Genomic DNA, 26,262 nt, shown 5'->3' with positions numbered 1-26,262 from the left:
ATGTATAGATTTTATTATTATACGTCACATACCATTGTATATATTAATGTTTATAATAATTAAAATTCATTTAACATTCATATGTTAAGTCTTATCAATTTCTTGTTAATTGGGTAGTGTATGCAGTCTTCATAGTCTAAATACTACATACGAAACCTGTACTAAGTACGACGCGTTCCCCGTTTCTCGTTCGGTAATCTAAGTTAGTACTATGATGTGGGAAGATATACTAATATGAAACTATTAACTCTCCGTATCTACTAAGACTTAGCGTACTGTATTTAATACTTTCTTTCTTATTTTTTTATATAATATATTTGTTATATTATAAGCATTATAATTTCAGATATACATCATGTAAAGCATTCAGACAGCTCCTTCAGGAGTTGGGTGATTTTGCTGGTCAGAGGGAGTTGGTGGCTGAGAATTTACAGTCGAACGTTGTACGAGAGTTACATTTACTAGCTAAGGAGCTGAGAGAGGCTAGGAAGGTGTGTTATACGTTTCCTGTTTACACATATATATTGTTTTGTATATCTATATATCGTCTCGCTATTACTTAATTAATGTAAATATATTTTGAATAATATATAAAATATTTTCAGTCTCTTAGTTTACCCAACATGTATTTTAAAAAGACAACACAAACAATGGTCTCCGGTGAACAGAACAAGCTGTGGTACTACGAATTTCGTTGTTAGGACGTGCCTTTATATTTTTCGACTGTAGAGTTCCGAAGCAGCATGTTTTTTGCTTGAATATTAAAAGGCACAATAATCGCTGGGCGAACTAAACGTTTTGTATGCAGCCTGCGGTAATTTCGTAACAGCTATTGAGTTTCGAGAAACGTCTCTCAAAATAAACTAGTACGGTTTCCTATATATTTTTTGTTCGAGTTATGAAATTGTCTTAAATCTATTAAAAGTTGAGGTCCTGATTATGTTGGATAGACTTTGTTCTAAATATCCAATGGCACAGTTTTTATCGGGGAACGAATTCCTCGTTCGAGTTGAAGGGCTTGTTAGTGAATCCTTCAGCTCCCTGCTGATACTAAAGTGGCTAGCGTTCGTTGTATTCACCTTAACGGGGTACAAGTGTGTCGGTGGGTCGTCGTTGTTTACGAGGCCACTCGTCACACAAAATATAAGGAATTTCCTCTTAGGACACGTGCGTGACTTTTGATATTACGGAGTAAATTGTGCTCCTTTGTTTAGTATATTTTATATAAAATTATTATTAGAGTTGATTTTTTAAACCTTCAATCTATGTCTATATTACATTGAATGAATCAATATAATGAAGGCGTATTATGTTCCAGGGACACTTAAACGACGGTTCAAAGCAAATGGCCGTCCTTAGTACGGCCGTGGGAGCGTTGGAGCGTGCGCGTCGTTCATACGAGAGGGCGGCGCGGGAGTCGGAGCGTGCACTGGAAGCCTTCCAGCGGGCGGACGCGGACCTGCACCTCAGGTTGGTGTGCTAGAGAGGGATAAATATATAGATCATGTTAACAACAACTGAAGGGCGAGCGAGAAAGATAACAAACAGCCAATAGGATTGTTCCATTTAAAAAGAGAAACAAAATCAATAATTTCGAAATTGAATTCACGAATAACCTTTTCGTATACATGTGCCAACCAGTACGCTAGTTCTATTTAAAAAAATTAACGAAATGATCTCTACGTTGTTATTCAGTTACTATACTCACACGTTGAAATTAATTACACTATGTTTTATTCCCATACTTTATAACAACAAAGGAAAATATGAAAAGTCACTGTGTCACTGTAGTGTGTCATTACAAATTCAGATTTAAGCTTCTTTTCCTCTTCGTCCTATTATTAAATGCAATGTGGAAATCCTTGGAACGAAAACACGAGGCGAATATCAAAATTTATAATTAGTTTTCCTTCAACGTAAAAATTAAAATATTATGACTATTTTTATTATAATCCATAGATGTAGGAAAAACATTTTATAAGCAATGATTATAATATCGAATAACTTTTTGTAAATAAAATTATTGTATGTGTATTGAATAAAAAAAAAAGTGATATATTCAAAATAACATAATGGACATATAACGGAAATATACTTACCTTTATATAATATGTTATTGCTCTTAATATTTTTATATAAATGTAAATATTTTAACGTTATTCTACATATATTATATTTAGTTTTGGAGTGAAAGGATATCGATGTCCGCAAAAGTAACACAAGACGTTCTGATTCATGGTTCTCGGAATACGAGACTTGTGCAACAAACCAACAATGTATACAAACACTATGACTATTATATTACATATTATATTTTACGCTAATATATATATATATATATATATATATATATATATATAATAGGTATATAAAATATATATATATATATATACCTATTTGTTTTAATACAAATTAAAAAACTTATTAAGCGATGTGTCATACGATCTGTCGTATATGACGAAGTGATTTCATGAGAAATGTTCGAATATTAAGGTTATTACGACTATGATTTGTCAGAAATCTTTATTTCTTAGTCTCAATATAATTATTACATGCTCATGTAGTAGTACTTTTTACTATTTATACTGTAAAAAGTAACGAAAATATATACATTTATTAAACAACACTGGCATATATATATAAATATCTTAAAATTTTATGCCATTTTTTTAAAGATACTAACGTATATATTTCATTTCGAACATTTTTCAGTCGGGCCGAGGTCGAGAAACAGAAGATGAACATGAAATTAAGAAGTCAAGCGTGCGAGGACGCGAAACAGGAATACATGGACCAACTGAGGAAGACCAATGAGGCACAGAGGCAGCACTACGAACAACAGCTGCCGCACGTTTTTAAACAGTTACAGGTAATACTCAACATTATTTAACATTACTCTGTGCGATGTTTACATGAATATTCTCTGTTCGTGACGTCACTCGACTCTTTCAAGACCGTCCAATTAAAAATACGTTGACGTTTTTAAATTTTTTCAACAAATCCTTTTTGGGTTCCGACTTTTCTGTTGAGTGGCGAGTGCTCTTAAAGCCGGCTAGTTTACCGAGTTCATTACTAGTACAGAGTTTCATTATACTGTTTAAGGCAATATGATGTTAATTTATGTTCAGCCGGGTCCAAGTAACGTCTGAGTGTCCGTTATTTAATGTAACATATATATTATTATGTCACCCGAGAATCGTATGTATTGTCCCATTTGGATGCCATCACAACATTAAATAGTGGGAAGTAATTTAAACTTTGACACGAATCGAAATGTCTCCCGGCTCCGGGAATTGGCGCTCCGCCAACCGGGTCACGCGGAAGTCAAGTGTGTGTTAAATTATTTTTATACACAATGCACCGCTGTCTAAACATGGCCTTCGTTACAGGATTTGGACGAGAAGAGAATAAAACATATAAAGAATTTCATGATCAGCTCAGTGGATGTCGAGAGGAAGGTGTTTCCGATTATAATGCAATGTCTCGACGGTATGGAACAGGCCGCCAAGAATATAAACGAGAAAGAGGTAAAGACACTGTTACATCATCAGTCGTTTGTATTAATATAATGATATACTTGGAGATTTGTATTTAGATAACAACATTTTTATTAGCAATAATTATTGTGCTTGCAAGCTTTGATGTAAGGTTCCAAACATACATATATAACATACAGAATAGAACAAGTTTATCTAAATAAAAATAATATACAATATCAAATATACATAAAACTTCTCTTCTTAATTCTTCTATATATAATAACTTCCAGGACACTCAGCTAGTAATAGAGAGGTACAAATCTGGTTTCGTCCCGCCTGAAGACTTCAGATTTGAACCCGCGACTGGCGCTGACGCCACGGACTCTGTACCAGCCCCTACCCACAACCATATCACAGTTAGAGGCACGGTGTCCGGTAACCGGATCAAGAAGAGAGGTGGCCTGCTCTCTATATTCAGCTCAAACAAGGTGTGCATTCAATTTGGTCGCATTATAATTAATTATTAAATAGCATCTTATATTTGATCATGTTATATGTAGCTTAGATTTTATTTGGTCGGATTATAATATTGCATGGTTATCTTTATATTATATGTAACGGCTGTGTGGTTATAATGAGATTTATATGTTTTTTTTTCTATTATTACTCATAATTTATATAACTAGAGTTGAGTTAGAAAAAGTGTATCCTAAAAAGGATATTGTCTGTTGAATATATTCTAGAATTTTAAATGCCTATATGGCCATGAAACAGTTGGTAATGTGCAATTAGTATATGATTATATGTATAAAATGTTTCAACAAGTACAACTTGATCTATTAAAGTATTTGTAACAAACAACAGTTACACAATTGTCAACAACAATCATAACTCGGTCTCAAGGCCCATAGCATTTGATATAATTCATATGTTTTTAAACAATGGTTGTGATAAATAGCTTTAAACGCTTGTTTCTAATATAAAATTGCTTGCATGGTAAATATATTTGGTTATAGAATTTTATTTATTTATAATTTGGTACTAATATTATTTTTTATATGTCATACCCCGATCCCTACATAACATGGGTACATAACATCATGCGACGCTATGGACAAAGTAAGTGTTATCGGGCGGTGTAAGTTGTTGCATGCAAGAGTTATTTTTTTAATATCTTGAACACTTATATTAATTATTAATGAATTTCTAGTTTCGAATGGATTACTTCTAGAAATATACACTAGTTGAATCTCTATTATCTCTTTCATATAGGTATTATGATTTTTATTTGTAAATACTTAAAAACTATGTTTTTTTCTTTAATAGAACACTAGTGTATGTTTCAATTGTCGTATATCTTCGATGTTTCATTTCAAAATGATATCATTCACTTTTCCTCTGAGGCGGTTCAAGTGTCCTTTGTTAATGTTTTTTGTTTTGCTTCCGTATCGCCGCTTTGTTTGAACAGAAGATTATTGAGGCGTGCAACTCTCTAAAGGTCAGTCTGTGTGTGACTTTTGGCTAAATCAGATCAATAATGAATATATATATATTAGTCCACATTCAGGGCATCGATGTCCACTGTATTATATGCACTGAAGGCATAAATGACTTTGTGTGCTCATGATCACAACACCACCCAACTACATTAGTCGTAAAAAAGTATAAATACATTATTTTTTTCATTGATTTCATTGTTTTCTTCACGTGACTGCACTAACGCGACTTCGTTGCAGCTGATCAATGCCTTACCTGTTTGCTTTTTTGTTTATATTATTTTTCTATTCTCTCCTATTTTACACTTTCCTGTCACAGAACTAACTGTATATATATATTTTTACTTCAGTTTATTTGTTATAAAAAGAAAACTACAAAATTAATAATAACATTATTATTGAAGATTTTATTTTTATTGTGAAATTAAATTTGTGTTTTAGCTTTACTTGGGATTTTATATAAATGTATAATACAAATGTCGTTACTATTGCGACTGATGGTAATTGTTTCGAGTGAACGATCTGAAATACCTTTTGATCGATTTTTTATTTAATGATTAAATATTTTTTCAGAATAACTTGTCGGTCGATGGAAAGGAGGATTATTCAGATTTACCGCCCAACCAGAAGAAAAAGAAACTTCTAGCTAAAGTACACGAATTGACCAAGCAGGTGATTATTCTACTTCTAAAATCTTGTAGCATTTTTAAAGATACTTTTATAAACGATAACATTCTATTTTGAATATATAACTTGTTTTTTTAAACATTCAATATATATATATATATCGGCGCTAGCAGCTTCAATGACGGATCCAACATGAAAATAACTCAAGACTGTCATCACTTATTATAACAACTTATTGGTCGTCGTTACTATTGTTAAAAGTAAAATGAAATCAAAGACTGTTTAAAAGAAGAATAGACCTGTTTGAATTCTGGTATAAATATGACGTCTGGACGTCTGGACACTTGGAACGTACTGAAACAAGTGACATAAGTGACGTCAGCGAGGCTGGCGTCTCTCTGTTTAAACAATGAATTTGTATTAAATCCGATATATACATATATTGGGGTTGAATATATATATATATTGTATTATATCGTATGAATATCAATTTAATGTGTATTGCTATTATAGGTTGGCCAAGAACAAGCTGCTATGGAGGGTCTTATGAAAATGAAAGGGGTCTACGAAACAAATCCCACACTGGGCGACCCTATGACTGTGGAAGGTTTGAATGTTCTCTGATAAATTATATATTTTTTAAAGAACCTACGCATATAAAGATTTTTTGAATGATTAAACCTAATATAACTATATATTGCAGGTCAGCTTAACGAATGTTGTGATAAACTAAAGAAGCTACGCCTTCAACTACGCAAATACGAAGAGCTACTGGCGGAAGCGAACAACCAGGTGTGCGCCCAGCCCATACACTCCATCAACAAGACTAACGGCGCCCCCACACAGGCCACGAGGTAATTTTACCGTTATTATATATTTTGTTTTATATTTAAGCTCGAAGTATTAGGTACTTATTTGTATATTTATAATCTATAATATCGCCTGTTGAACACATATATAATGACTTCATGTAATTTCCTATGGTATCCTAGATTTTATATCTCGCCATGAACATTCATACATTAGTTTTTTTTTATAATAAAAAATCAATTACCTTCCAGCATCGGTTCGAACAGCGGTTCCCTATCCCGCTCAGCGTCCGAATCCTCCGTGAGTACGGGTACCGGCACTAACACTGGCAACACCGTCATGGCGGTGTCGTCCCGGGCCGCGGGGGGTTCCCCGGAGTCGGGTCTCGGCGGCGAGCTGGCCGCGGGTCACGCGGAACACGCCAACGGTCATGACCACGATGACCACGACCACGACCACGACGACCACGAGTCCGACTTCGATTATTATTACGAGCCGGACTTACAGCCACTAGGTTACTGCAAGGCGCTTTATGCTTTCGAAGGTATGTTATCATTTATTTTGGTTATAAACAGTTGATGAACATAGAATTTCGTTTGTCCTAATCAATAGTCTACAATATTAGTAACAGCGTGTATGACGACTGAGATTTAACTTTATGCCAATTACTTATGACCGTTTAAATCCTTAACGACTGTGTTGAAATTACGATACATTTTGTTGTTTGTTATCAAATTTATATCTAAAGTATTTAAAGGGTGCATATGAAACATTGATTACTATGTAACCATATTTATAATATACATATGATTCCAGCGAACGGCACCGGTTCAACGATGCGTATGGAGTGCGGCGAGAAGCTGCTGGTGTTGGAGACGGACGCTGGTGACGGCTGGACGAGGGTGAGGCGGTCGCTCACCAGGGAGGAGGGCTTCGTACCCACCACGTACATCGCCACCACGCTGTACGCGGACGTGCATCACTAGCTGGTATTATATATAGAGATTCTACTTCATATATGGAGCTTCATTCATTGACATGCAAAATCAGGGCAGGACGTTAGCTATTTTATTTATATATTCATTCATCCCAGTATCTTGGTCATAATGTTATAACTTTACACAAAACAACGTTGTTGTCTCGGAGACATGACATAGTTTTGTGGTTTAGTGTCCTGTTATATGTTTTAAACAATCCTAAGTGTTCCACCTGTATTGATTAGATAAAATTTATTATAAAACTGAAGTCGTAATCACACTGAGTTTTGTTCGAGAATATATTGTTCCTATTTCATTATGTATCGGCCGGTATGAGTTTCATGAAAATCGGTTCAGCTAGTTTGATGACTACTCGGAAAAAAGTTTGGATTATATTAAATTCGAGCATGTATTTCATTAAATTTTTAATTCAATTTAAAAGATTATTAAAAGTAAAAGTATTAAAGAAATAATGTATTGAGATCGATTTTAGTGATCATCCCTAACATTAAATCAAATTTTAAAACCAAACTGTAGACAGCTTTCATTTTAGATGAGATAGCATATAAATTAAACTACACTGAATACGGTTCATTGAAGTGAGTGATCATTATGTTGTCAATGGAACATAAAAACTTAACGGTTTCATATAAAAACCGTATATGTCTCTTGTTTAATTGAATCGTAAAATCTAGACCAAAATATACAATTTAAATAGACGGGGATATAAAAACGACAAGATGACGTAATTTTGTATTTCAACTGAAATTGTATTAAATCAAAACTAGGGAATATAAAGCTTTAATTAAATGTTAAGAAGATTATTTGAATATATATAATTTCATGGTCTTATAAACAATCGTATTTATGGTGTCCACGACCAATGTGACGTCATCACACACTACAATAAACAGTACGTACAGTAAAGTTCATGTTGAAATGTCAACGAAGACCCGATGACTTAAAGCATTGTGCCGATTACTTCGTGAAGGTTCACACTAACATTTTGTTATTACTCTCGCGTATATTTTACATTAGCGACTGTTTAATAGTATGAAATATATATATGTATGCAAAATGCCATTACGATGTTCTTAATTTTCAAGCAATATTGAGCTTAATACATGAAAAAATTAATATATGTAAAATGAAAAATTCCTTGACACGAACTGGATACGATCTTGCGACTTCTTGAATGTTGAATCCCAAGCGCTTTTCCAACTAAGCTATCGTGTCCACACTCAATCTGCCTATTTAAACTATAAACAACTTATTGTCATAGAGTTGGTTTATATTTTAAACGTTTGTTTTCTTGTTTCAGATATAGCATCGCTTATGAATGGCGTTGTCTTGGTGATTCCACGATCACTGTGTGAAGTTATCGGACTGTAGTCACAGACCTTGTGCAATCACTAGCGATGTAGCTCGAACGATAAGTGTTCTCGGTGGCCTATATATTAACGTGTATTTTTGCTATAATTTATCGATATCGAAATTAGTATTATAATATTATTATATATATATTTTTCATCTAATATTTCCTTTTAAAGAGCTGATTGTCCCGTAAGCGAAGTGGTAATCATAATAACATTCCATGATCTTATTTATTTTGTTTTTGTATATTATGTGTTATGTGGCGTACATATTTTTCATGTATTGTCGTATAACTTAGTTATATAAAATTTTTATTTTTTATTACTTGTAACACATTTAGATCTTCGTTGTGCCAGCCTGTTTACCTGTTAGGGTTTTTTCGTACTTATGATAGATGTTTATGCTTTTGTGATTCGAATAATTGAAAGAAAGAAAAAAATAAAAATAAAATGTTTATACGAAATTATAGCAAAAATAAATTTATAATGAACTGTAATATATGTAAAATTTTTTGACATTAAAATCCATTCGACACATTGGCTAACTAGTGATGGAGTGTATCGATGTCACACGATGTATTATAGTATAGTATGCTTATGTTAAATGATTCTACGTAGTATTAAACGCGCTAGCTAATTGTGGTTATTAGCCAATGCTATTTTTCAGAATATTTGCCGTACGCAAGAAATCTATTGTATTTATATATAGCGAGAAGTTGAACGTGACGGATGAATGAGTGTATTTGATTTTTTTTTATATAAAATAAAACTATACGATGACAAATGTTTATATTATTTTAACCAATTGTAACTTTAATTGCGTTTTTTCTAGTAGCTCCGTATAAAACCCTATCCAAGGTGATATCTGTGTATATTTGATTAGTATATTGTTTTATATAGAAATGACTCGTTTGCTTCGTCATTAGGGTCAAGAACGCCAGCGAGCCCAGCTTGCTGCCACTTTAAAAGAGCATTACGTAAACGCGCCTTTCAAATACGTTTATTTGCTCAAAATAATGAGAGAGGATAACAACGAGAACGAGTTATAAATAAAAGAAAGGTCGCGCTAATTGTCCCCCGACCTCTAATGGCGTTTTAAGTTTTGTCTGAAATGATTATTTATGAGCTCATTAAACGCACCCCAATATTTAATTAAGGTAAGATAGAGTCAAGTATGAGATATACGCTGCAGAATCTAAAAAAATGTTCTATGAATAGAAAGCGAACGTATGTTACAAGGATGGTTAGTTAAAAATTATATTTTCGTGTATAATGAATGATATTTTTCATAATACCGTATTGGGTTTGCATGAGACGTGCCCATGTTGCGCAGTGCTCCATTGGCCGACTGCAACGCCTTCCGGGTCGTGCCACGCAACGGTTACGTAATAGACCGCAAGCCGCAAGTCAAACAAATGTTCCAAACGCATTACTCACAGACATACTATTGTGTCGATTTTGACACGAACGTTAACTTCAATGGATAACGTCCAAGACGATCATTTGCACGACTAAGGTCTGGTAATGTACGAAGTTCCCGAGATAAAACGAGTTTTGCGGGGAACCGTTCGCCATCCCGAAGTCTTGCGTAAATAAATGGCTTTCCTGCTTCGGGTGGGATTGCTGTCATTACAAAATTCACAGATACATTTAAAATAATAGGTTCTTAAAAGCGTAATGGACGAATTTATACCTTATTTAGAGTGTATGGGTACATTTAAAATTAATGAAACATGTTTTGCAAAATCATTTATTCCGAGCGTACACATTCTCGCGTATCGTAAAGATATATTGTTATATTAAGAGCTTTTCTCGCAACAATACATAAAAGAATGTGGAGCTAAGTTACTTGTCTCGCGACATTGATTTTTATTCTCAATTCTTATAATAAATATCTCTACATTTAATAGACAAAGAAATATTAATGTACAATGTAATATATAATTTTCAAGGCGGGAAAATGAATTAACATTTTCAAGTAGGAAAATGAAGAAATTCTATTATTTTTCCACATCCTTTGCTAAAAACAAACAAACAATCACATTTATACAAGAAAAGTAGTCAGTGAAACACGTGTTGGTGGTAGAAAATAAAAAAGCTTCGAGTATTACGTCGCAGGACGGAAACGCTATAACAATAGGATCGTAAAGCAGAGCTTGTTAGACAACGCGCACAGAATGTTATTCAAACACCTACTTACATTGTTACTATAATATTTATTAATCTAAGTATTTTAGATAAAACTATGCTTTTTGGATACACTACGCAATTTATTATATTAATTTACATTTTACTCGACGTTACGGTTGATTTACTTAAATCGTGATCACGTACAGATGAGACGACAATGTCTGTCCAAGTTAATATGTTGCTATGATACGCTTTTTAGAAAGACGATAAGAGACATAAGTTGCAGCAAAAACAAATAAATTTGTCTTGTCTTCTGCATCATTTATCATTGACGCTGCTCTCCTCTGAATACAGTGATAGTTGTAGTGGAACGAAGAAACTATTCATATAAAAGTATAATATTAGTATGTTAATGAAACTTTTTTCAAGTGACAACTATTGACACCTTTTTTTTAATATGTCATAACAATCAGTCGTAAATCCAAAACAGGAACACCATTTTGAGGTAAATATCAAATTCACTTTGGATGATTAATTCAAAGTTTAAATTTTTTTGCAACAAATTATTTTGAATATTATTTCAAATAACTTTCCAAAGAAACTCGATAATAATTAGCATATAATGTAATTAGGCCTTTGTTAACCTAATGAAGAAAGTTACTAAGATTTGAACAGAACGTGTAACGTAATGAGCAATGCACATGATATACTCTATAGTGTAAAATTAATAAGAATTGGAAGCACACTTTAATTTATTCATAAAGAATTTTGATGTTTTTAGTAAAAATAATGTATTTTTAATAATTTACCGTAAAATAGATGTTAAAAAAATATGTATCGGTTCAGAATACCTATGTATTTAATATAATTTAATATATACATATATGTAGTTTATAAGATTGTTGGAAACAAGGACGCTGTTTCTCTTCTGACATCTTTTAAACAATACCCAATGTTTGATCGTACAAGCTTACATAATAAGTTAACCTTTTCATGATTTTTAAAAAGTTCAATTGTCGTTTACCTACTTTTCTTGCAGTTTATGTAATAACGAGACAATGTAACATAATAATAATTATATTTTAAATTTTCTATCCAATTATAAATTAAGTAGTTGTTATGTTAGCTGGTAAACATAATGCTAATGTGCGTGGTTCAATGGTATTTAGATCGGCGTGGTTCGTTGAATTGAGTTATATAAACGTGAGCAAGGCCATATCAATGAAGGGGTATACAGTCTTAGGTTATATTTATAAGCCAATTATTAACCGAATAATTTGGGTTGAATACAGAAAGATACTTTATATTTATGTGGGACAAAAATTATAATTATTTTTGAGGATAATGAATATTTTTCGCCCCACTAAGGAGGTTACAGTGTTATGTTTTAAAATTATATAACTGAAAAGTTTTGATTTTAATTATTACCTACTGTTCTTACGTTTTAAATTTTTTTTTCCTTATCGTACTCAATGTTTGATTATTGCTATAAGGATTATTAGGTGCTATTAATCTAGGTATATGCAAATGTCCGTATCTAAAATTTATGTATCGCTTTAGAAATTTTTAATGAAATAAAGAAAAAGCAAAGATTATTTTCTTTTCTGATTTCTTTCAAGTGTCACGAATTCAGAGATAAGATAAATAAAGCCTTATTTAGAAAGATATCTCAATGAATGTGTCAATTTGCTGAGACAAGAGTCAACGATCAAACACAAGGATAATCAAAAAACACTCCAATATGGCGGAGCGAAAACATTGTTGTTTTTATTCTATACATATATTTTTACTTTTTATATGTTGGTAGCAAGAAATTTACAATATTGGGATCAAACTATCAAATATGTTTAGATTAAGTCTAAATTTCCTAATAAATATTAAAAATTGGCAACTTATTCCAAACACCCAGTCAACTATATTGCTGGCTAACTTGAAGTATAAGCAGTAGATAGCGTAGTACATTAAATTAGATAAAAAAGTTTCAAGCGTAAATTTCAATTTAGCGTAGTAAGCTTCTAATGCAAGGCAATTTAAACCACATCAATAGCGGAATGTCAAGACAGTCTTGGCTCTAATAAATTACCGCTTGACAATATGATTACATCGAAGAATACTTAAGACTTGGCGCTACAATCATATACTCACATATAATGAGAGTACCTATACAAAATGACCTAAAATACTAAACAATATTGTTTATTATTTAAAATAAATGTAAAGACTTATAAATAAATATTGAACGATTAAAAAACGTTCAGAATTTTGTTATGGAACAGAATATTTTTTTTTTTTATTTAAAAAGAACTGTGTTTGCATCACGCTATTATAAAAAAAGTATCATGCTATTAAAATGGAATATTTTTTTATAAGTTTAAGTAACACATGGGTTACTAGTTTCATAAATCTTTAAAATATTTGAGTGTTCTTTAAGAGAGAAATCTTTAAGATGTGGATCAGAACATTTGTCTAAAAGAAGTATTCCCAAGGACCTTTAATTATTTATTTGGGTTTGTGGAGATCTAATTGATTAATGACTTGTCCGAGGCAAGAGAATCTGGAGAAGAAAAGATAAAATAATAAATATTTCAAAGTCTTAGTCTCTCTGGATGAGCGTTCAATTGAATGTTCCTTTAAAACTTCATTTATAAATCAAATGCTTGGTCAAAAGAATATATAATAAAATATTAAAGTGAACACGTTTGCAGAGTCAGTTCCTAGTAAAGAAATATTAATATACAGGAAAGCGAAAGAGAATCATCATGTCAAAGAATTATTATTTACACTAAAAATACAAAACGGTAGTAAATTTATGCGAACAGTCACAAAAACAATTTATGTAAAAGGTACCGTGCTCAAAACTGTTTCTATTTTATTTAGGAGTAAAATAAAAATAAGAGATAGGGACGCTCTTATAATGGACTGAGAGAAAAAGGTGTAAAATAGTGGACTCCATGACAGCTGAATAAAATAAATTTCTAGAATCCATTGCGGGAAAGATTTCAATAGAAAAAGTGAATGATAAAACTAGAGCCATTTTGAAAATGTCAGAAACAAACGAAGTGTAGATATTTGCGGTATTGGTGTCATATGTGCGTAACATTTTATGAGCTAAAGGGCAAACGCTGAGATTTATAAAATGATATTTAGGTAAGCATTACATACAGGTTACATCAATGTTTATCCAAGTGAGGCAGTTAATTTCGTTTCTAGATAAGGTATAACTTGTTTGTGTTTATTTAGAGACAGGTTTTAATATAAAAAGTAAAATGTAGGTAAAACAAGGTGTAGAAAAGAAAAAGAAATAATAAACATGTGTCGGATTACTTCATTTGTACTAAAAAATAAAGAAAACTAGTTATAATAAACTATTATACCAAGCGATATATTTTCGCTCACTGCCATTGTATAGTTAAATAAATAGAAGTGAAGTTAGGTTTCTAATTTTTTATACTTGTAAGTAATAAACGATGTATCATAAGTTAATTTTATAAATTATTTATAATAATGAATTTTTTTTTTAAGTTGCAAACAGTGTTACTTGAAATATACGCTATTCAGATAAACTCGTATTTTTAACATGACATCTCGACACAAATGAAGCATAACTTCATAGTTATAACTGAATTTGTGTGCAGTATAGCAAATGATATAGTTTTTCATTTAGAAATCCGCATACGTTATAGTATTAACCTAGATAATTAAAAGAGAAACGGCTACCGCTTCGTATCTAATGTGACGATGCGAGCTTAGAACAAGCATACCTACTGTGAACTAAAGCTTCCTAAGTGTGACGAGTGACTATAAAGCTCCCTTAGAACAACTACTTCCTATATATTCTTATAGTACGAATTGTGTCAGGGCACCTACAACAACTCTTGTGGTTGTTCATGAAGAACGGCATAAACATGCCATCAGGTTGAACGGAACCTGTACGATAAATGACTAATTATATGACCTACATATTCTTAGAAAATCAATGTCTTAAAATCCGTATCAATTTAATATTATGTAATAATGAAAGACAATCTAAATACTGGACTCATTTTAATTAATAATTTAATTTCGCCTTAAGAAGTAAATTTTGCTTGGTATGCTATATAAACGTTTCAAGGGAAATTGGTAATTTTTACGCCAAACCACAGACACGAATGATATTAAGTTAAATTCAATTTGGAATTACGCAGATTACAAATATCGTTTTATTAAATAAAATGTCAGCAAAATATTTTTTATTTGATAAGATTTTTACTGTTTCTATTCGTATACCAACATAAGAATAATGGAAATTAAATACATTAAAACATTAAAGCAGAGAAATATTAATAGTTAGCTGTTAGCTATTGCGAAATAAATATTTAAAAAAGAAAATAATCTGCTGTCTGCTTATAGAAATTATTCAATATTTAAATCCCTCTACTACTAAAGAATACTAAAAATACTTTGATACATTAATTATTTATATCTTTATTGCAACAACATTTATTAACGTATTAATTTTTTTATCCTTTTTTTTTTTTTTTCATTGTGAGATTTTATTCCATTTAACCGAATTCTTAAAAAATGACAAAGCATATTAAATTACTAATAAGACAATTTTTTATTTTTTTTTTTACTTCACAATTCAAAGCTTCGATTGTAAATTGGTAGGTTGATAACAGTTTGAGCGGGAAATCGAACACGTAGTCTGGTTTTGAGGATCAAATAGTTAAATATATCTTATTTGCAAAAATGTTTGGTGTTATTAGCAGTACTGTGGAAGCACTTTCATAGCAGGATGGTGGTGGTAGCGCCCGCGCTCAGCGGCCAGTGATCGCTGACTTCTTACCGCGAAACATACTTTACAACTTGTTTAGTTTGGAGAAGTGAATTTTCGTTTCGTCATTATTATTGGACCCTTTTTTATTAATAAGGTGGGTTTCACTTTTTTATATGCTTTTAAAATTTTCAACATAATTACGTATTTTTGTACGCTATAGTTAGAGATATGGAGTATAATTGAAACTTTTTATTTAATATTTTGAGAAATTTAAAATCAGGTCTAAATAAACCGAATCAGACACCTAAAATATAAAACAGATTTTGGGAGATGTTAAAAGATATTGAATTTTAAAAATATGAATGCCCTATTTTTTGGGTGCTTTAATAATTATTCGCCATAAACTTAAGAGAACTGAATTTTTGTAATAAGTTTTGTAAAAGTTTTTGTAAAACTTAAGACAATCATAATTGTCATCAGCTACGTGGATATTATGTCAATAAATACGAGTTAAATTTTATGATATTTATATTACTTATTTATTAGTTATCTATCAATATTTTTATTCATATAAGAGATGAAATTTGGTTTATATTACAAAGTGACGAAACATTTTTATCAAAATATTTCAACATTACAAATTACAATAAAGTCATGAGTGCAAATAAAAAATAATGTAAATAAAATTACACAATAATAGATTGGGATTTCACAAAAAAAATCTTTAATTATATAAATATACGATATGATTAGTGTTATATTAAAAATAATTTTATATGAACCTCAGAAGATTGAAGTGTTTAATGATTAGTATCAGTATTGAGTGTTTAAATTCAAACCTCTTAAACTCTTTAATCATCTCAGAAAGGTATCATTCGATACGAAACATGTTATGTCAAAGGTACAGAGAAAGTTTCAGTCAGAAGTAAGGGTTAGAACACAATAGCTAAGGTTTATTGTTTACGTAAATAACGATTTTTTACTTATGTAGAATAACAGAGATGTTTTGTCAATAAATAGAATCATATGTGAATTTCACTCAGGAAAAGCCACAGAAAAACCTAGTGTGATATAAGTCTGTTGTAAGTAACTACACTATCATAATCGAATTAATTACTACCGCGTGTGGAAGGCAAATCGAACGAGTCTTAGGAGTTGCTACTCTATTTAAGGCGATATACATAGCTGTGCATTTTCATTTACCAATTGTCTCTCATTTACAAAATCTTCAATGACGCTCCTCGGCATAGGCATAAAAACACGAACTTGTGGTAGTCATCTTGACATTCAAACGAGAAAAGATATTGGGTGAAAATTATTCCGAATGACTCTGTCAAACTTTCACCATTTGTTAGTTTTGCCAATGGGTCACGGATTACATCATTAATGTTAGTAAAATACGTTAGATTTCTATTTAAGTTCCAATGTATAAAGAATACAATTTGATCCTTGTTCTATTCGATGGTAATAAATAGTGATGGGCGTGGAAAACTGTTTTTGTAGTGAGTAATGCCGCCATTAAAGAAGGATCTCCTCGCCCTACAATGAATCACTATGTCTTACCATTCTTCGATTGATGCTATCTTCACTTCAGCCGTCAGCACTTTTGCTCTTTTTAAATAGAACCAAAACATTACTCTTATCCTTTTATTTAAACCGTCAGTTATTTAACAGCAAAAAAAGAAGTTAAGTATTAAATATTATTTCAATTCCGTCATCATTTTCTGTTTAGTATTTTTTTTACACACAAATGCAACTCTTTTTGTATAATTTTTAACACGTTCCAGTCCATTTTTTTCGTGATCGCTTAGTTGGATATGCTTATATCCAGGGACGAGTTGTCTCCCGCCCCATTTAACATAACGCGTCTTATTTCCCCATGGAAACACCTTTTTAAAAACAGTCATTGAACGTAGCTGTGATGTTGTTACTATAATTTTTACAAATACTCACAAAAATATGCTTTATTAGTTAAGTGACTGGTGTAATATATTTGTTTATTATGTTGGCAGAGAAGTAAAGAATATACAAGTTTAGTCTTTATTCATCCTCCCCAGTAACAGACTCCGTATCGCTTTAACTTGGCATCAGTATCGTATCAAAACTTTTTAGATCGAAATCTTTTATTCAGATAGCAAATGGACCATTCTAGACTAACTTCTCCGTCTTTATGACTAGTAAGTACCCGTTATATTTTACGGCAAACAACACGCTTAGATAGTTAAAAAAAAACTACTTTTCAAATTTTTTACACGTTTCAAATTAGAATAGTCGTGATAATCAGAATGGCGTAATTAAATTTTTGTTCTTGAATATCTGTTAATATTATAATATATATTACAAACAATTTCTATTAAATTTCATGTTTAATTCATTGTTAATTCTTAGGTAACATTCTCTGTTAATCATTAGGTACATTGCAATTCAAAATATATTTAATTAAAAATATAACCTAATCCAACACTTTGATTTGCCATTTGTTTTATATATTGTAAAACAAAACGATTTCTAAGCACCGAAATACATTTTGAAATTCATATAGCGACTTCGTGTCATGAAAAATTCATTTATTATAAACAGATCTTAGCTTTCATACCATCGAAAGCAACTCTGCAATATAATTTGCTACTTGTTATATAGCATTACGAAAGAAAAACTTGAATGAAGTGCGCAAGAATTTATGTTTGTTGATGTTTAAATGTAGTTGGTATTATTTTGCACTTATGTTCGACGAGTGCAATAGCCGTGTTCGGTGCTTATAATCTTTGGCATTTCAAAACTTCCATTTCGTCTCAAGGATACGACAAAGGAAAGGGATTGTGAATGTTAATATTATAATAACGGTCCGTACTTATCTTATAGTATTGAAGTACAAAATAAAGAAATCTTACATTAATCGAAAAATATATGTATGTATGTAACAGTTTATCTTTAATTAAATATTAGCAAAATATTATTTATATCAGAAGTTAGGTTAAATTCACCAAAATCGATATTATATGAAACAAAAATTATAGTAGTATTGGAAAAACTCTTTGAAAACTTTACCTACATTACTATATAAAACAAAGCTATGCGGACAGTGTGAGCCACAGTCGGATCTCCCGTATAATGCCTGTCAAACACGAACCCACGACGCATGCATATGACAGAGGCATATGCAAATTCCGAGGGTGTTGCGGCGCTTACCATGCAATAACTAGGTCGCAACCACACAATCACCTGAATACAGGAATAATGAACAGTTATAGAAGTACAAATGCCTATAAACAACTTTAAAGTTAGCTACAGAAATAGTATTGAATTTGCAATTTCAAAAGCTCAGCCGTCGCCTATAGCGCAGAGACATTGACGCAATTATTATTATTATTGTCTATAAAGTTATTTGCTTACACACAATGAACACATACATTTTATATGGAAAGGTATATAAACTTTTATGTATAAATAAACATATATATATTAACTATGTGTACTTAGTGTACAGATGTAATGTTCTTTCTTTTCATCTTTTTTTAAATAAATTATTATAATATATTTAAAAAAAAATTACTTTCAGAAAAAATATAACGTTATTGAAGCACACCTTAAATATTTCAGTAAATGATGACGACGACGATTCTTTAAAATACACAAAGTTTAAAAAAATGTTTTAATTACTCTGAATTTAGGTTATTACTCTTTCAGAAACTTAAAAATAACCTGGAATAAAAATAAAACAAGTATCAATTAAGTACGAAATAAATAAAATAAGTATGAGTTACATAAAAAAATATACAGATTAGATGCACCTATGCCATTAATTGTTCATAAAGATTTGAAAATAATACGAATGAATACACTTAAAATAAAATAAATTAACTTACTCATAAGAAATGTTAAATATCGCTATATTTTATTAAAAGGAAAATAAAATATGTCTATTAATAATTTTCATTTAAATGAGAATATGGCGTCATAATTAGACGATAACACCTTTACGTTTTGTATCAATACTTGTACATCGCCATATTGTTTTCATACTAAATTATAATCCCAACAAACACGTTTAATTGAAGCACATTTATCACCGCTATTGTTATGCTAACCAGACCCGACTTATCAACAGCTATTTGGTAGGTTTATTCGACATTGGTATCGATCGATAGAAATTCATCTAAACGCCCTACAATACGGTTATTTTATGATTATTACTATTTCCAGCATTTAATTCGATTTAATATTTGTCTTATAATTACCATTTACAAGACTTACCCGATGTATGACATTATGAACATACTTAGCAACATATTTCTTATATGTGTGAATATTATTTATGTTATTATTTGTTTTTTATGACATCAATGTTTCGATTGTAATCAAACGTAAAACAAAGTCATGTGATAGACGTTACAACATTTACTTTCGATAAAGATGTTGTAAACCGAGTGGAGCGTTGCACTAAAAGTTAAAAGCCAATATTAAGCAACTGTAAAGTTGTTTCGCTAACTTACTATCTTGTATTATTAATTGCTCTGTTGTTTCTATTAATGTTTGAACTTCTACTTATATAAATTTCAATATCAAAACAATCAGCAGATTTAAAATTTAATTATAAAGTTATATTAATAATAAAAACTGCTTTGAGGAACGATTTCATTGAATTTTTTCCTCAACTTTCGCGAATTAAAATAATGTCATGTAAATTTTTTAAGCGCGTTAAAGTCCACGGCGCAACCTTTTGCATTAAGGATAAAGAACTCGGACGTATTTGTTAATTTCAGCTCTCATTTTTTCTTCCGTCATATTTTCAAAATCGGTTTTGTGACAAGTTTTTAAAACAAAGGTAATGTTTTTTAACTAGCAAAATGGATTTTGGGTTGAATAGCTTTTTATATTAATGTTAATACAATATATATGTACTAATTAGAGACCGAATATTTTCTTTTTTAATGTACCTAATATCCGGCAAAAATCTTAAATAGCTGCATCTTGTAAATAATTAATATACCTACTCTAAGTGGAAAGATGTCCGGCTTAGAAATTATGACTGCTTTATTGTTTCTCTATCACAAATCAATTGGTTACTATTTGTTCATCATCGTCGCAAGAGTCTTTGCAGACTCGTCGTGGTCATCATGTATCAGTGATCCGTGATACATGATGACTTTCTTGGGAAGATAGATACAGTGTTTTCCCCTTGCCTTCTGTACCAGTACTTTTTTTGGGGCTATTTAGACCCCAAGGCTTGTTAGTCTGTTTCAGCCAGTGGTGTCTAAATCCTCTTAGAAAGTATATATGACTCGGAAAAGATCACATTGGTACTTGCCAGGTTTCGAATCCGCGCCCTCACGTATGAGAGGCGGGACGCCAGCCCACCACGACTATTTGTTAAGTATATTTAATCAAAACAGTTGGTGGATTGTTTATATTTTTAAAGACCACAAACTGTATTTTTTATTGTAAACCGAAATGAAATGTCTTGTAAAAAGTACACGTTTATATGCAGAGTATATCCTTCTTAAAAAAAATTCAGAAGACATAAATTCAGATTAAAAACAAAGTTCCACTATTACTCTCAAGAAGTGTCGTCTTTGAATATTACAGCGTTGAATCGGATACCAGAAATTGTTATTAACTTTGCGTGTCAGTCGATATTCTGGGAAATATGGACGTAAGATAAAGAAATGTTCTTGAAATGTTTCCTTGAACGTGATATAGAGCAAAGCTGGAAAATTAATAAAAAAAAAAGAAAATTTTAGTCAAAATTATATGAAAACTGAAATAGTAAGCCTGTTCCATTTTTTTTTTCAAAATGGTTGACCAGAACTAACAAATGACTTTTTTTTATTATGCACCAATTATAACAAAACAATGAATTATAAATACAAATTATATTTTTATATACATTATTATTTATATCAGTAAAATATTATTTTAAAGTAAAGTTCATAATTTATTGAAATTTTTTTTTTTTATAAAATATGCAGTCTGCAATTATTGAATATACCTTTTGCAGTTTTTATTCACATAGAACTTGATCTAAAACAGTGATAAAAAAGTATAGCAATATAGCTTTGCTTTTATCGTGTCTCTAAAACTACATATCACCTTAATACGAACAACGCTGAAAGGAATTGCCTTCACAGACGATGTAGAATGCATTGAAAATAGATTTTATCTATGAAAGCAGATTTTGGTTTCCGTTAAAGTGATTTTTGTTCATTTTATACATTAACTTATATAATAAAATGTGTATATGTATACTATAAAACTCATAACAGGCCATTATATATTCATATAGATGTTTAGAGAAATTGTAGATTTCACCAAATAATTTCATAATCGGTTATAATAAGATTATGTAATAAATATAACACATTGCGGAGTTAAAAACAGTCAAATCTTATTATTATTGAGTTGAATTTATAAGTGATATATATTTAAATTTATGAAATGAAATACATTGAATGTTATAGAAAAGACAGCAAAGCAACTACATTATTGTCTAAGCTTAGTAAGTCTTAAAGGGATTGTAGTTCCGTTGCTAGATTATATTGAAACACTATTAAATAATAAGAATAATGCAAACTAAAATGATCTCTAAGATTCTTTTAAATATTTATTCTAACTAAGTTTCAACTTGCACTATTTATTACATATTGTTGATGATTGATTGATTGATTGATAATGACTAAAGTTCTGAAACAATCACATGTTAATATTCAATGTGGAATCGTCGAGAACAATTTTGATAGCATTTTATTAATTCCATGCGTTTTTGTTTCAGATATTGCGATGTGCGTAAAACTGTAACAGCCTTCACGGATTATAATTTATCGGAACAAATTGGCAATGCGCTACTGAGAACGTATATGAACAATGTATAAAATTAATTTATTTGTGACATTGTTTGTGTGTGTGAGTTACGTAAGTGGGAAAGTGAACTCTACGGAGGATGGGACAAGCTCTCGTATGGCTTGGATGAAGAGTTTATTGGACCATCATGACTGGATTAACGTTCTGAATGGAAGCCATAATGTGTCCGAAAAGTGTGAATCGGATTTGAGGCAGTACCTGACGGCGTTGAATGATGGACTGCTGTGGGCTTCCAAAAGTAAATTTCTTTTTTTTGGACATATTCCATTAATGATACATTTCTCTTAGCCTTTCCTAATAAAATTATGACCCAGCTAGTTTATCCACTTTGTAATATCATGATTTATTAATAGTATATCAAGTCTTAAATAACTGGAAAATCCAGACGACTGCAATATTAATAAGAAAAAAGCGTTGAATGACCTCTAGACGTAACCAATATATAACATTATCCTCTATATCAAACTAGTTGGTATTATTTTAAATATATAAACATAGGTCTATTGATATGTATAGATACTGCCAAAGATATGGTAAAAAGAAAAAGGTCTAGAAATTAACTAGAACAATCGTTAAACAACTACAAAACGTATTTGAGTTTCCAACTCTTTGCTAATGAAGTTTTATTTCTTATAAACCGTATTTATTGCGTTATTGTAAACTAAATTTATAAAATCTTAATATATTATAAGATTCTACGAAATTGTGCAATCGCGAAGGTTTCAAAGATCATTGACCTCCTTATTCTGTAATTAAAGTACGTCGAACGTACCTCTGTTAATTATGTAATCATGAAACAGGTCTATGGTACTCGTAAAACACTCGTTACGGTACCCATTCATATGGAATCATTTGTAAATGTAATAAAATTGTATATAATACGAATGATAATTATAATGTATGATATAAAATTTATAAACGTAAAATGGCTTACAAGTTACATCAAATTCGATTATAGAATTGAATTTAACGTTGCGAAATCCATTAATATTATAAATGTGAAAGTCTGCGAGGACGGTTGGAGGTCTAGTCGTTAACTAACCGTTTAAAGCGCACGACTCAATTATTATCTATTAAATATTGTGATATTACCTATAAATACTATAAAAAAACAATATGTAAATATTTAGACATATGATAATTTTTTTCCGTGACCAAATCTATGACCAAATATGTGGGTAACAACTAGTTGGAAATAAAAAGAAACGAATCGGTTATTAAAACGTACGTTCATTAGAATTATTGACCTGGATATTGCGTGAGTAAAATACCTTTCGATGGTTCGTTACGTAATCGATTTGGTTCCATGCGTGAATATAAAATGACCGTAGAAGGCTTGGCGCCGCCGCAGCGTCGTTCCCATTATCCCCGTCACGTTTATTATCAATGGGTATAAAATATAGACAAAAACGAGTCAAACGAGTCAACGAGACTTGATAAAAACGGGATGCTCATTTTGTAATTAGGAGAAAATTTTTAAATAATTTTGTACGTACGTACTACATAACAGTTAACGTCCTCTTTTAGCTTTGCTAAAAGCTTTTTAGCAAGCGCTTGAATACTAACTTGGTTGCATTTAAAATTCTTTATTCGTAAAAATATTTCATACTGTGACGTCGTTTCGACGAACAGTGAAGTACCTTTATTATAAATCTCTTTAGAAACAGTTTTTATGACTTGTCAACCGGATTCACAAAAGAGTTTCAAGTACATCTCACACATCCATTTATCACTGAACAATGCTTTTCCACTGTTCTTCCCCTAAAATATAAGGGCTTACAAGACACATTACTTCCCTTTCGAGTAGCTATGATATTCATTATTGTTTGCCCTTTCTCTTTAAAACAGGTTTAAAGGTTTATTTAAAAAAATTACAAAATCAAAATCATGCTTTAGATTGTTTAAGTCAAGTTTTTAGCTAAAATTTATAAAACAGTTCGTTTGTTTAAAACATAACAGTGTTGTGGCTTTATGACACTTTTTATTGCTTAATAAATATAAAAAAATGTGACATGTAATACATTATTTTCATTCTTACGTTATTAAAATTTACCCACTTCATAGGAAAGTTTTTCACATTATATATTTTTACTATAAGTACTTGGTTTGAGTTTTTATTCAATTATTTGTATAATTTTAGGTACAGCAATTATTCTGAAATAACTTTCGAATTGTCTATGAATGACTGCTTTAATTTTTTGATTTGATTTATTTGCTTGGTTTATTTCCTCTGAACTATTCAAACAACATATACTTAGTAATGTGTGCTTTATAAAACAACGACAGCGTACTTGATTTAGTTTCGAACACTACTAAGAATAATGTTGAGCAAGCATTGATATAAAATAAAACATTCGCTTCCAAATCGGTCAAATCGTTTTTTGAGTTAAGGACTAATATTTTTCTACATCGTAACAAAGAAGCTTTACTTAACTTAACGTTTACTTTTTGTCTTATTCATACTATTGCATGTTAAAACAGGGTCAATGGCCAGGAATTTGATTATAAATATCAGTATGTTATTTGGAGTTGATAATGGATTTAAAAACAAATCAACAACAAAAGCGATCCAACTGGTTTTTTGATTGCGTTTTCTTCGACGAATTTCATATGTAGGTTACGGTATCGTCCATTCTCCATATTAATTGACAATTGCACAACCGAATAGAATTAACCGAAAACGTTTCTAATATTTTTTATACGTTATCAATGCCATTTACATCATTTTATATATTTATTAATCTATTTTAATGTGTCTATATTATCGTTTTTAATATTATTTAATTGGCTTGCATTTAAAATAGCCGTCGTTGGGTCTAAGTGACGAGAAGCGTACACTTCGTGCCTCCGCATCGCTCAGAAGTTTTAAATCACAAGGCGAATGTAAACTACGCTTCGTCTCGGCTTTCAGAATTTTTATGCAATTTTCGAGACAATGATGTAAATAATTGTCTTTCTTTTATACCATCCGTTAGACTAGATATTACTGAATAATAAACTACATTCATCCGATCCAAGGTTCATCCATTCAATCCATTACTGTTATAAAAGCTAAATTGCAAAGTGCTTGAGATGATATTTTGTTCAAAATACAGTACTGTATAGCACAGTAAATGTAAACTATAAAATTCTTTTATATTCTTAGAGTATTGTCACTTTGTTATATGTCTGTTGAGCGGTATTATTTAAATTATTTTTGTCAAGACGGACATGTTATATAGAATTTATTATGTAAATATAAGTTAATACTTTGTGAAATACGCGAAGTTGAAATTCTTGGATGCTAGGATTTGTCAATTAAAATGAAAATTCACATACGGAATCAACAACGTCATTTAACTTGTAGCTTTTGTGAATCATAGTTATGTAGTAATTTGTATCGGTCAAATACTTAACGCGTTTTATACGAATCTGCATAAATAGAGTTTCCAAACTTCACCTGAATTTAAGCTTGACCTAAAATCCGGACCCATAAATCGTTCTCGCGGTCGAAACTGCTTGGAAATGCTATCAGACACTGGGTGATATCAGCTCTTAATCTTCCCTAAAAATGTATATCATGTAATTAGGATTTATGTACAAAATTATCATATTTTTAATGTCTTTAGGGCGTTTTCAAAGGTTTTTCAATTTTTTTTTTAAGTTTTGCTCGACAAAAAAACAGCAGTTTATTTTTATTTAAGATAATACTTCCTAAACTCTTACGCTTTTAATAACGTCCATGACCTATTTCTGAGTGTAATTAGATGAAAAATC

At 30.9% G+C, this 26,262-nt stretch overlaps 2 protein-coding genes across 4 annotated transcripts in view; both read left to right on the top strand.

Annotated features, from left to right (window-relative positions):
• The window catches only part of LOC116779791 (formin-binding protein 1-like), a 30,453-nt gene extending 20,907 nt beyond the window's left edge, over positions 1 to 9,546 (top strand). The window contains exons 4-14 of one of the 2 annotated variants that reach the window (XM_032674268.2): positions 347 to 491; positions 1,319 to 1,470; positions 2,713 to 2,869; positions 3,390 to 3,527; positions 3,770 to 3,967; positions 5,573 to 5,647; positions 6,116 to 6,209; positions 6,306 to 6,456; positions 6,664 to 6,956; positions 7,229 to 7,401; positions 8,711 to 9,546. In XM_032674268.2, coding sequence (XP_032530159.1) covers positions 347 to 491; positions 1,319 to 1,470; positions 2,713 to 2,869; positions 3,390 to 3,527; positions 3,770 to 3,967; positions 5,573 to 5,647; positions 6,116 to 6,209; positions 6,306 to 6,456; positions 6,664 to 6,956; positions 7,229 to 7,398 — 1,573 coding nt within the window. In that variant the 3' untranslated portion in view covers positions 7,399 to 7,401; positions 8,711 to 9,546. Of the gene's footprint in view, positions 1 to 346; positions 492 to 1,318; positions 1,471 to 2,712; positions 2,870 to 3,389; positions 3,528 to 3,769; positions 3,968 to 5,548; positions 5,648 to 6,115; positions 6,210 to 6,305; positions 6,457 to 6,663; positions 6,957 to 7,228; positions 7,402 to 8,710 lie in introns of both variants that reach the window. The other variant, XM_032674259.2, reaches the window with a different exon arrangement.
• Positions 9,547 to 11,251: 1,705 nt separating this feature from the next.
• The window catches only part of LOC116769606 (O-acyltransferase like protein-like), a 29,508-nt gene continuing 14,497 nt past the window's right edge, over positions 11,252 to 26,262 (top strand). Inside the window, exons 1-2 of one of the 2 annotated variants that reach the window (XM_061526931.1) lie at positions 11,252 to 11,397; positions 22,418 to 22,744. In XM_061526931.1, coding sequence (XP_061382915.1) covers positions 22,510 to 22,744 — 235 coding nt within the window. In that variant the 5' untranslated portion in view covers positions 11,252 to 11,397; positions 22,418 to 22,509. Of the gene's footprint in view, positions 11,398 to 15,658; positions 15,803 to 22,417; positions 22,745 to 26,262 lie in introns of those variants that run through there. The other variant, XM_032660747.2, reaches the window with a different exon arrangement.

This window comes from Danaus plexippus, assembly GCF_018135715.1.
Source record: "Danaus plexippus chromosome 3 unlocalized genomic scaffold, MEX_DaPlex mxdp_30, whole genome shotgun sequence".
Taxonomy (NCBI): domain Eukaryota; kingdom Metazoa; phylum Arthropoda; class Insecta; order Lepidoptera; family Nymphalidae; genus Danaus; species Danaus plexippus.
This window is presented reverse-complemented; position numbering and strand designations above follow the sequence as displayed.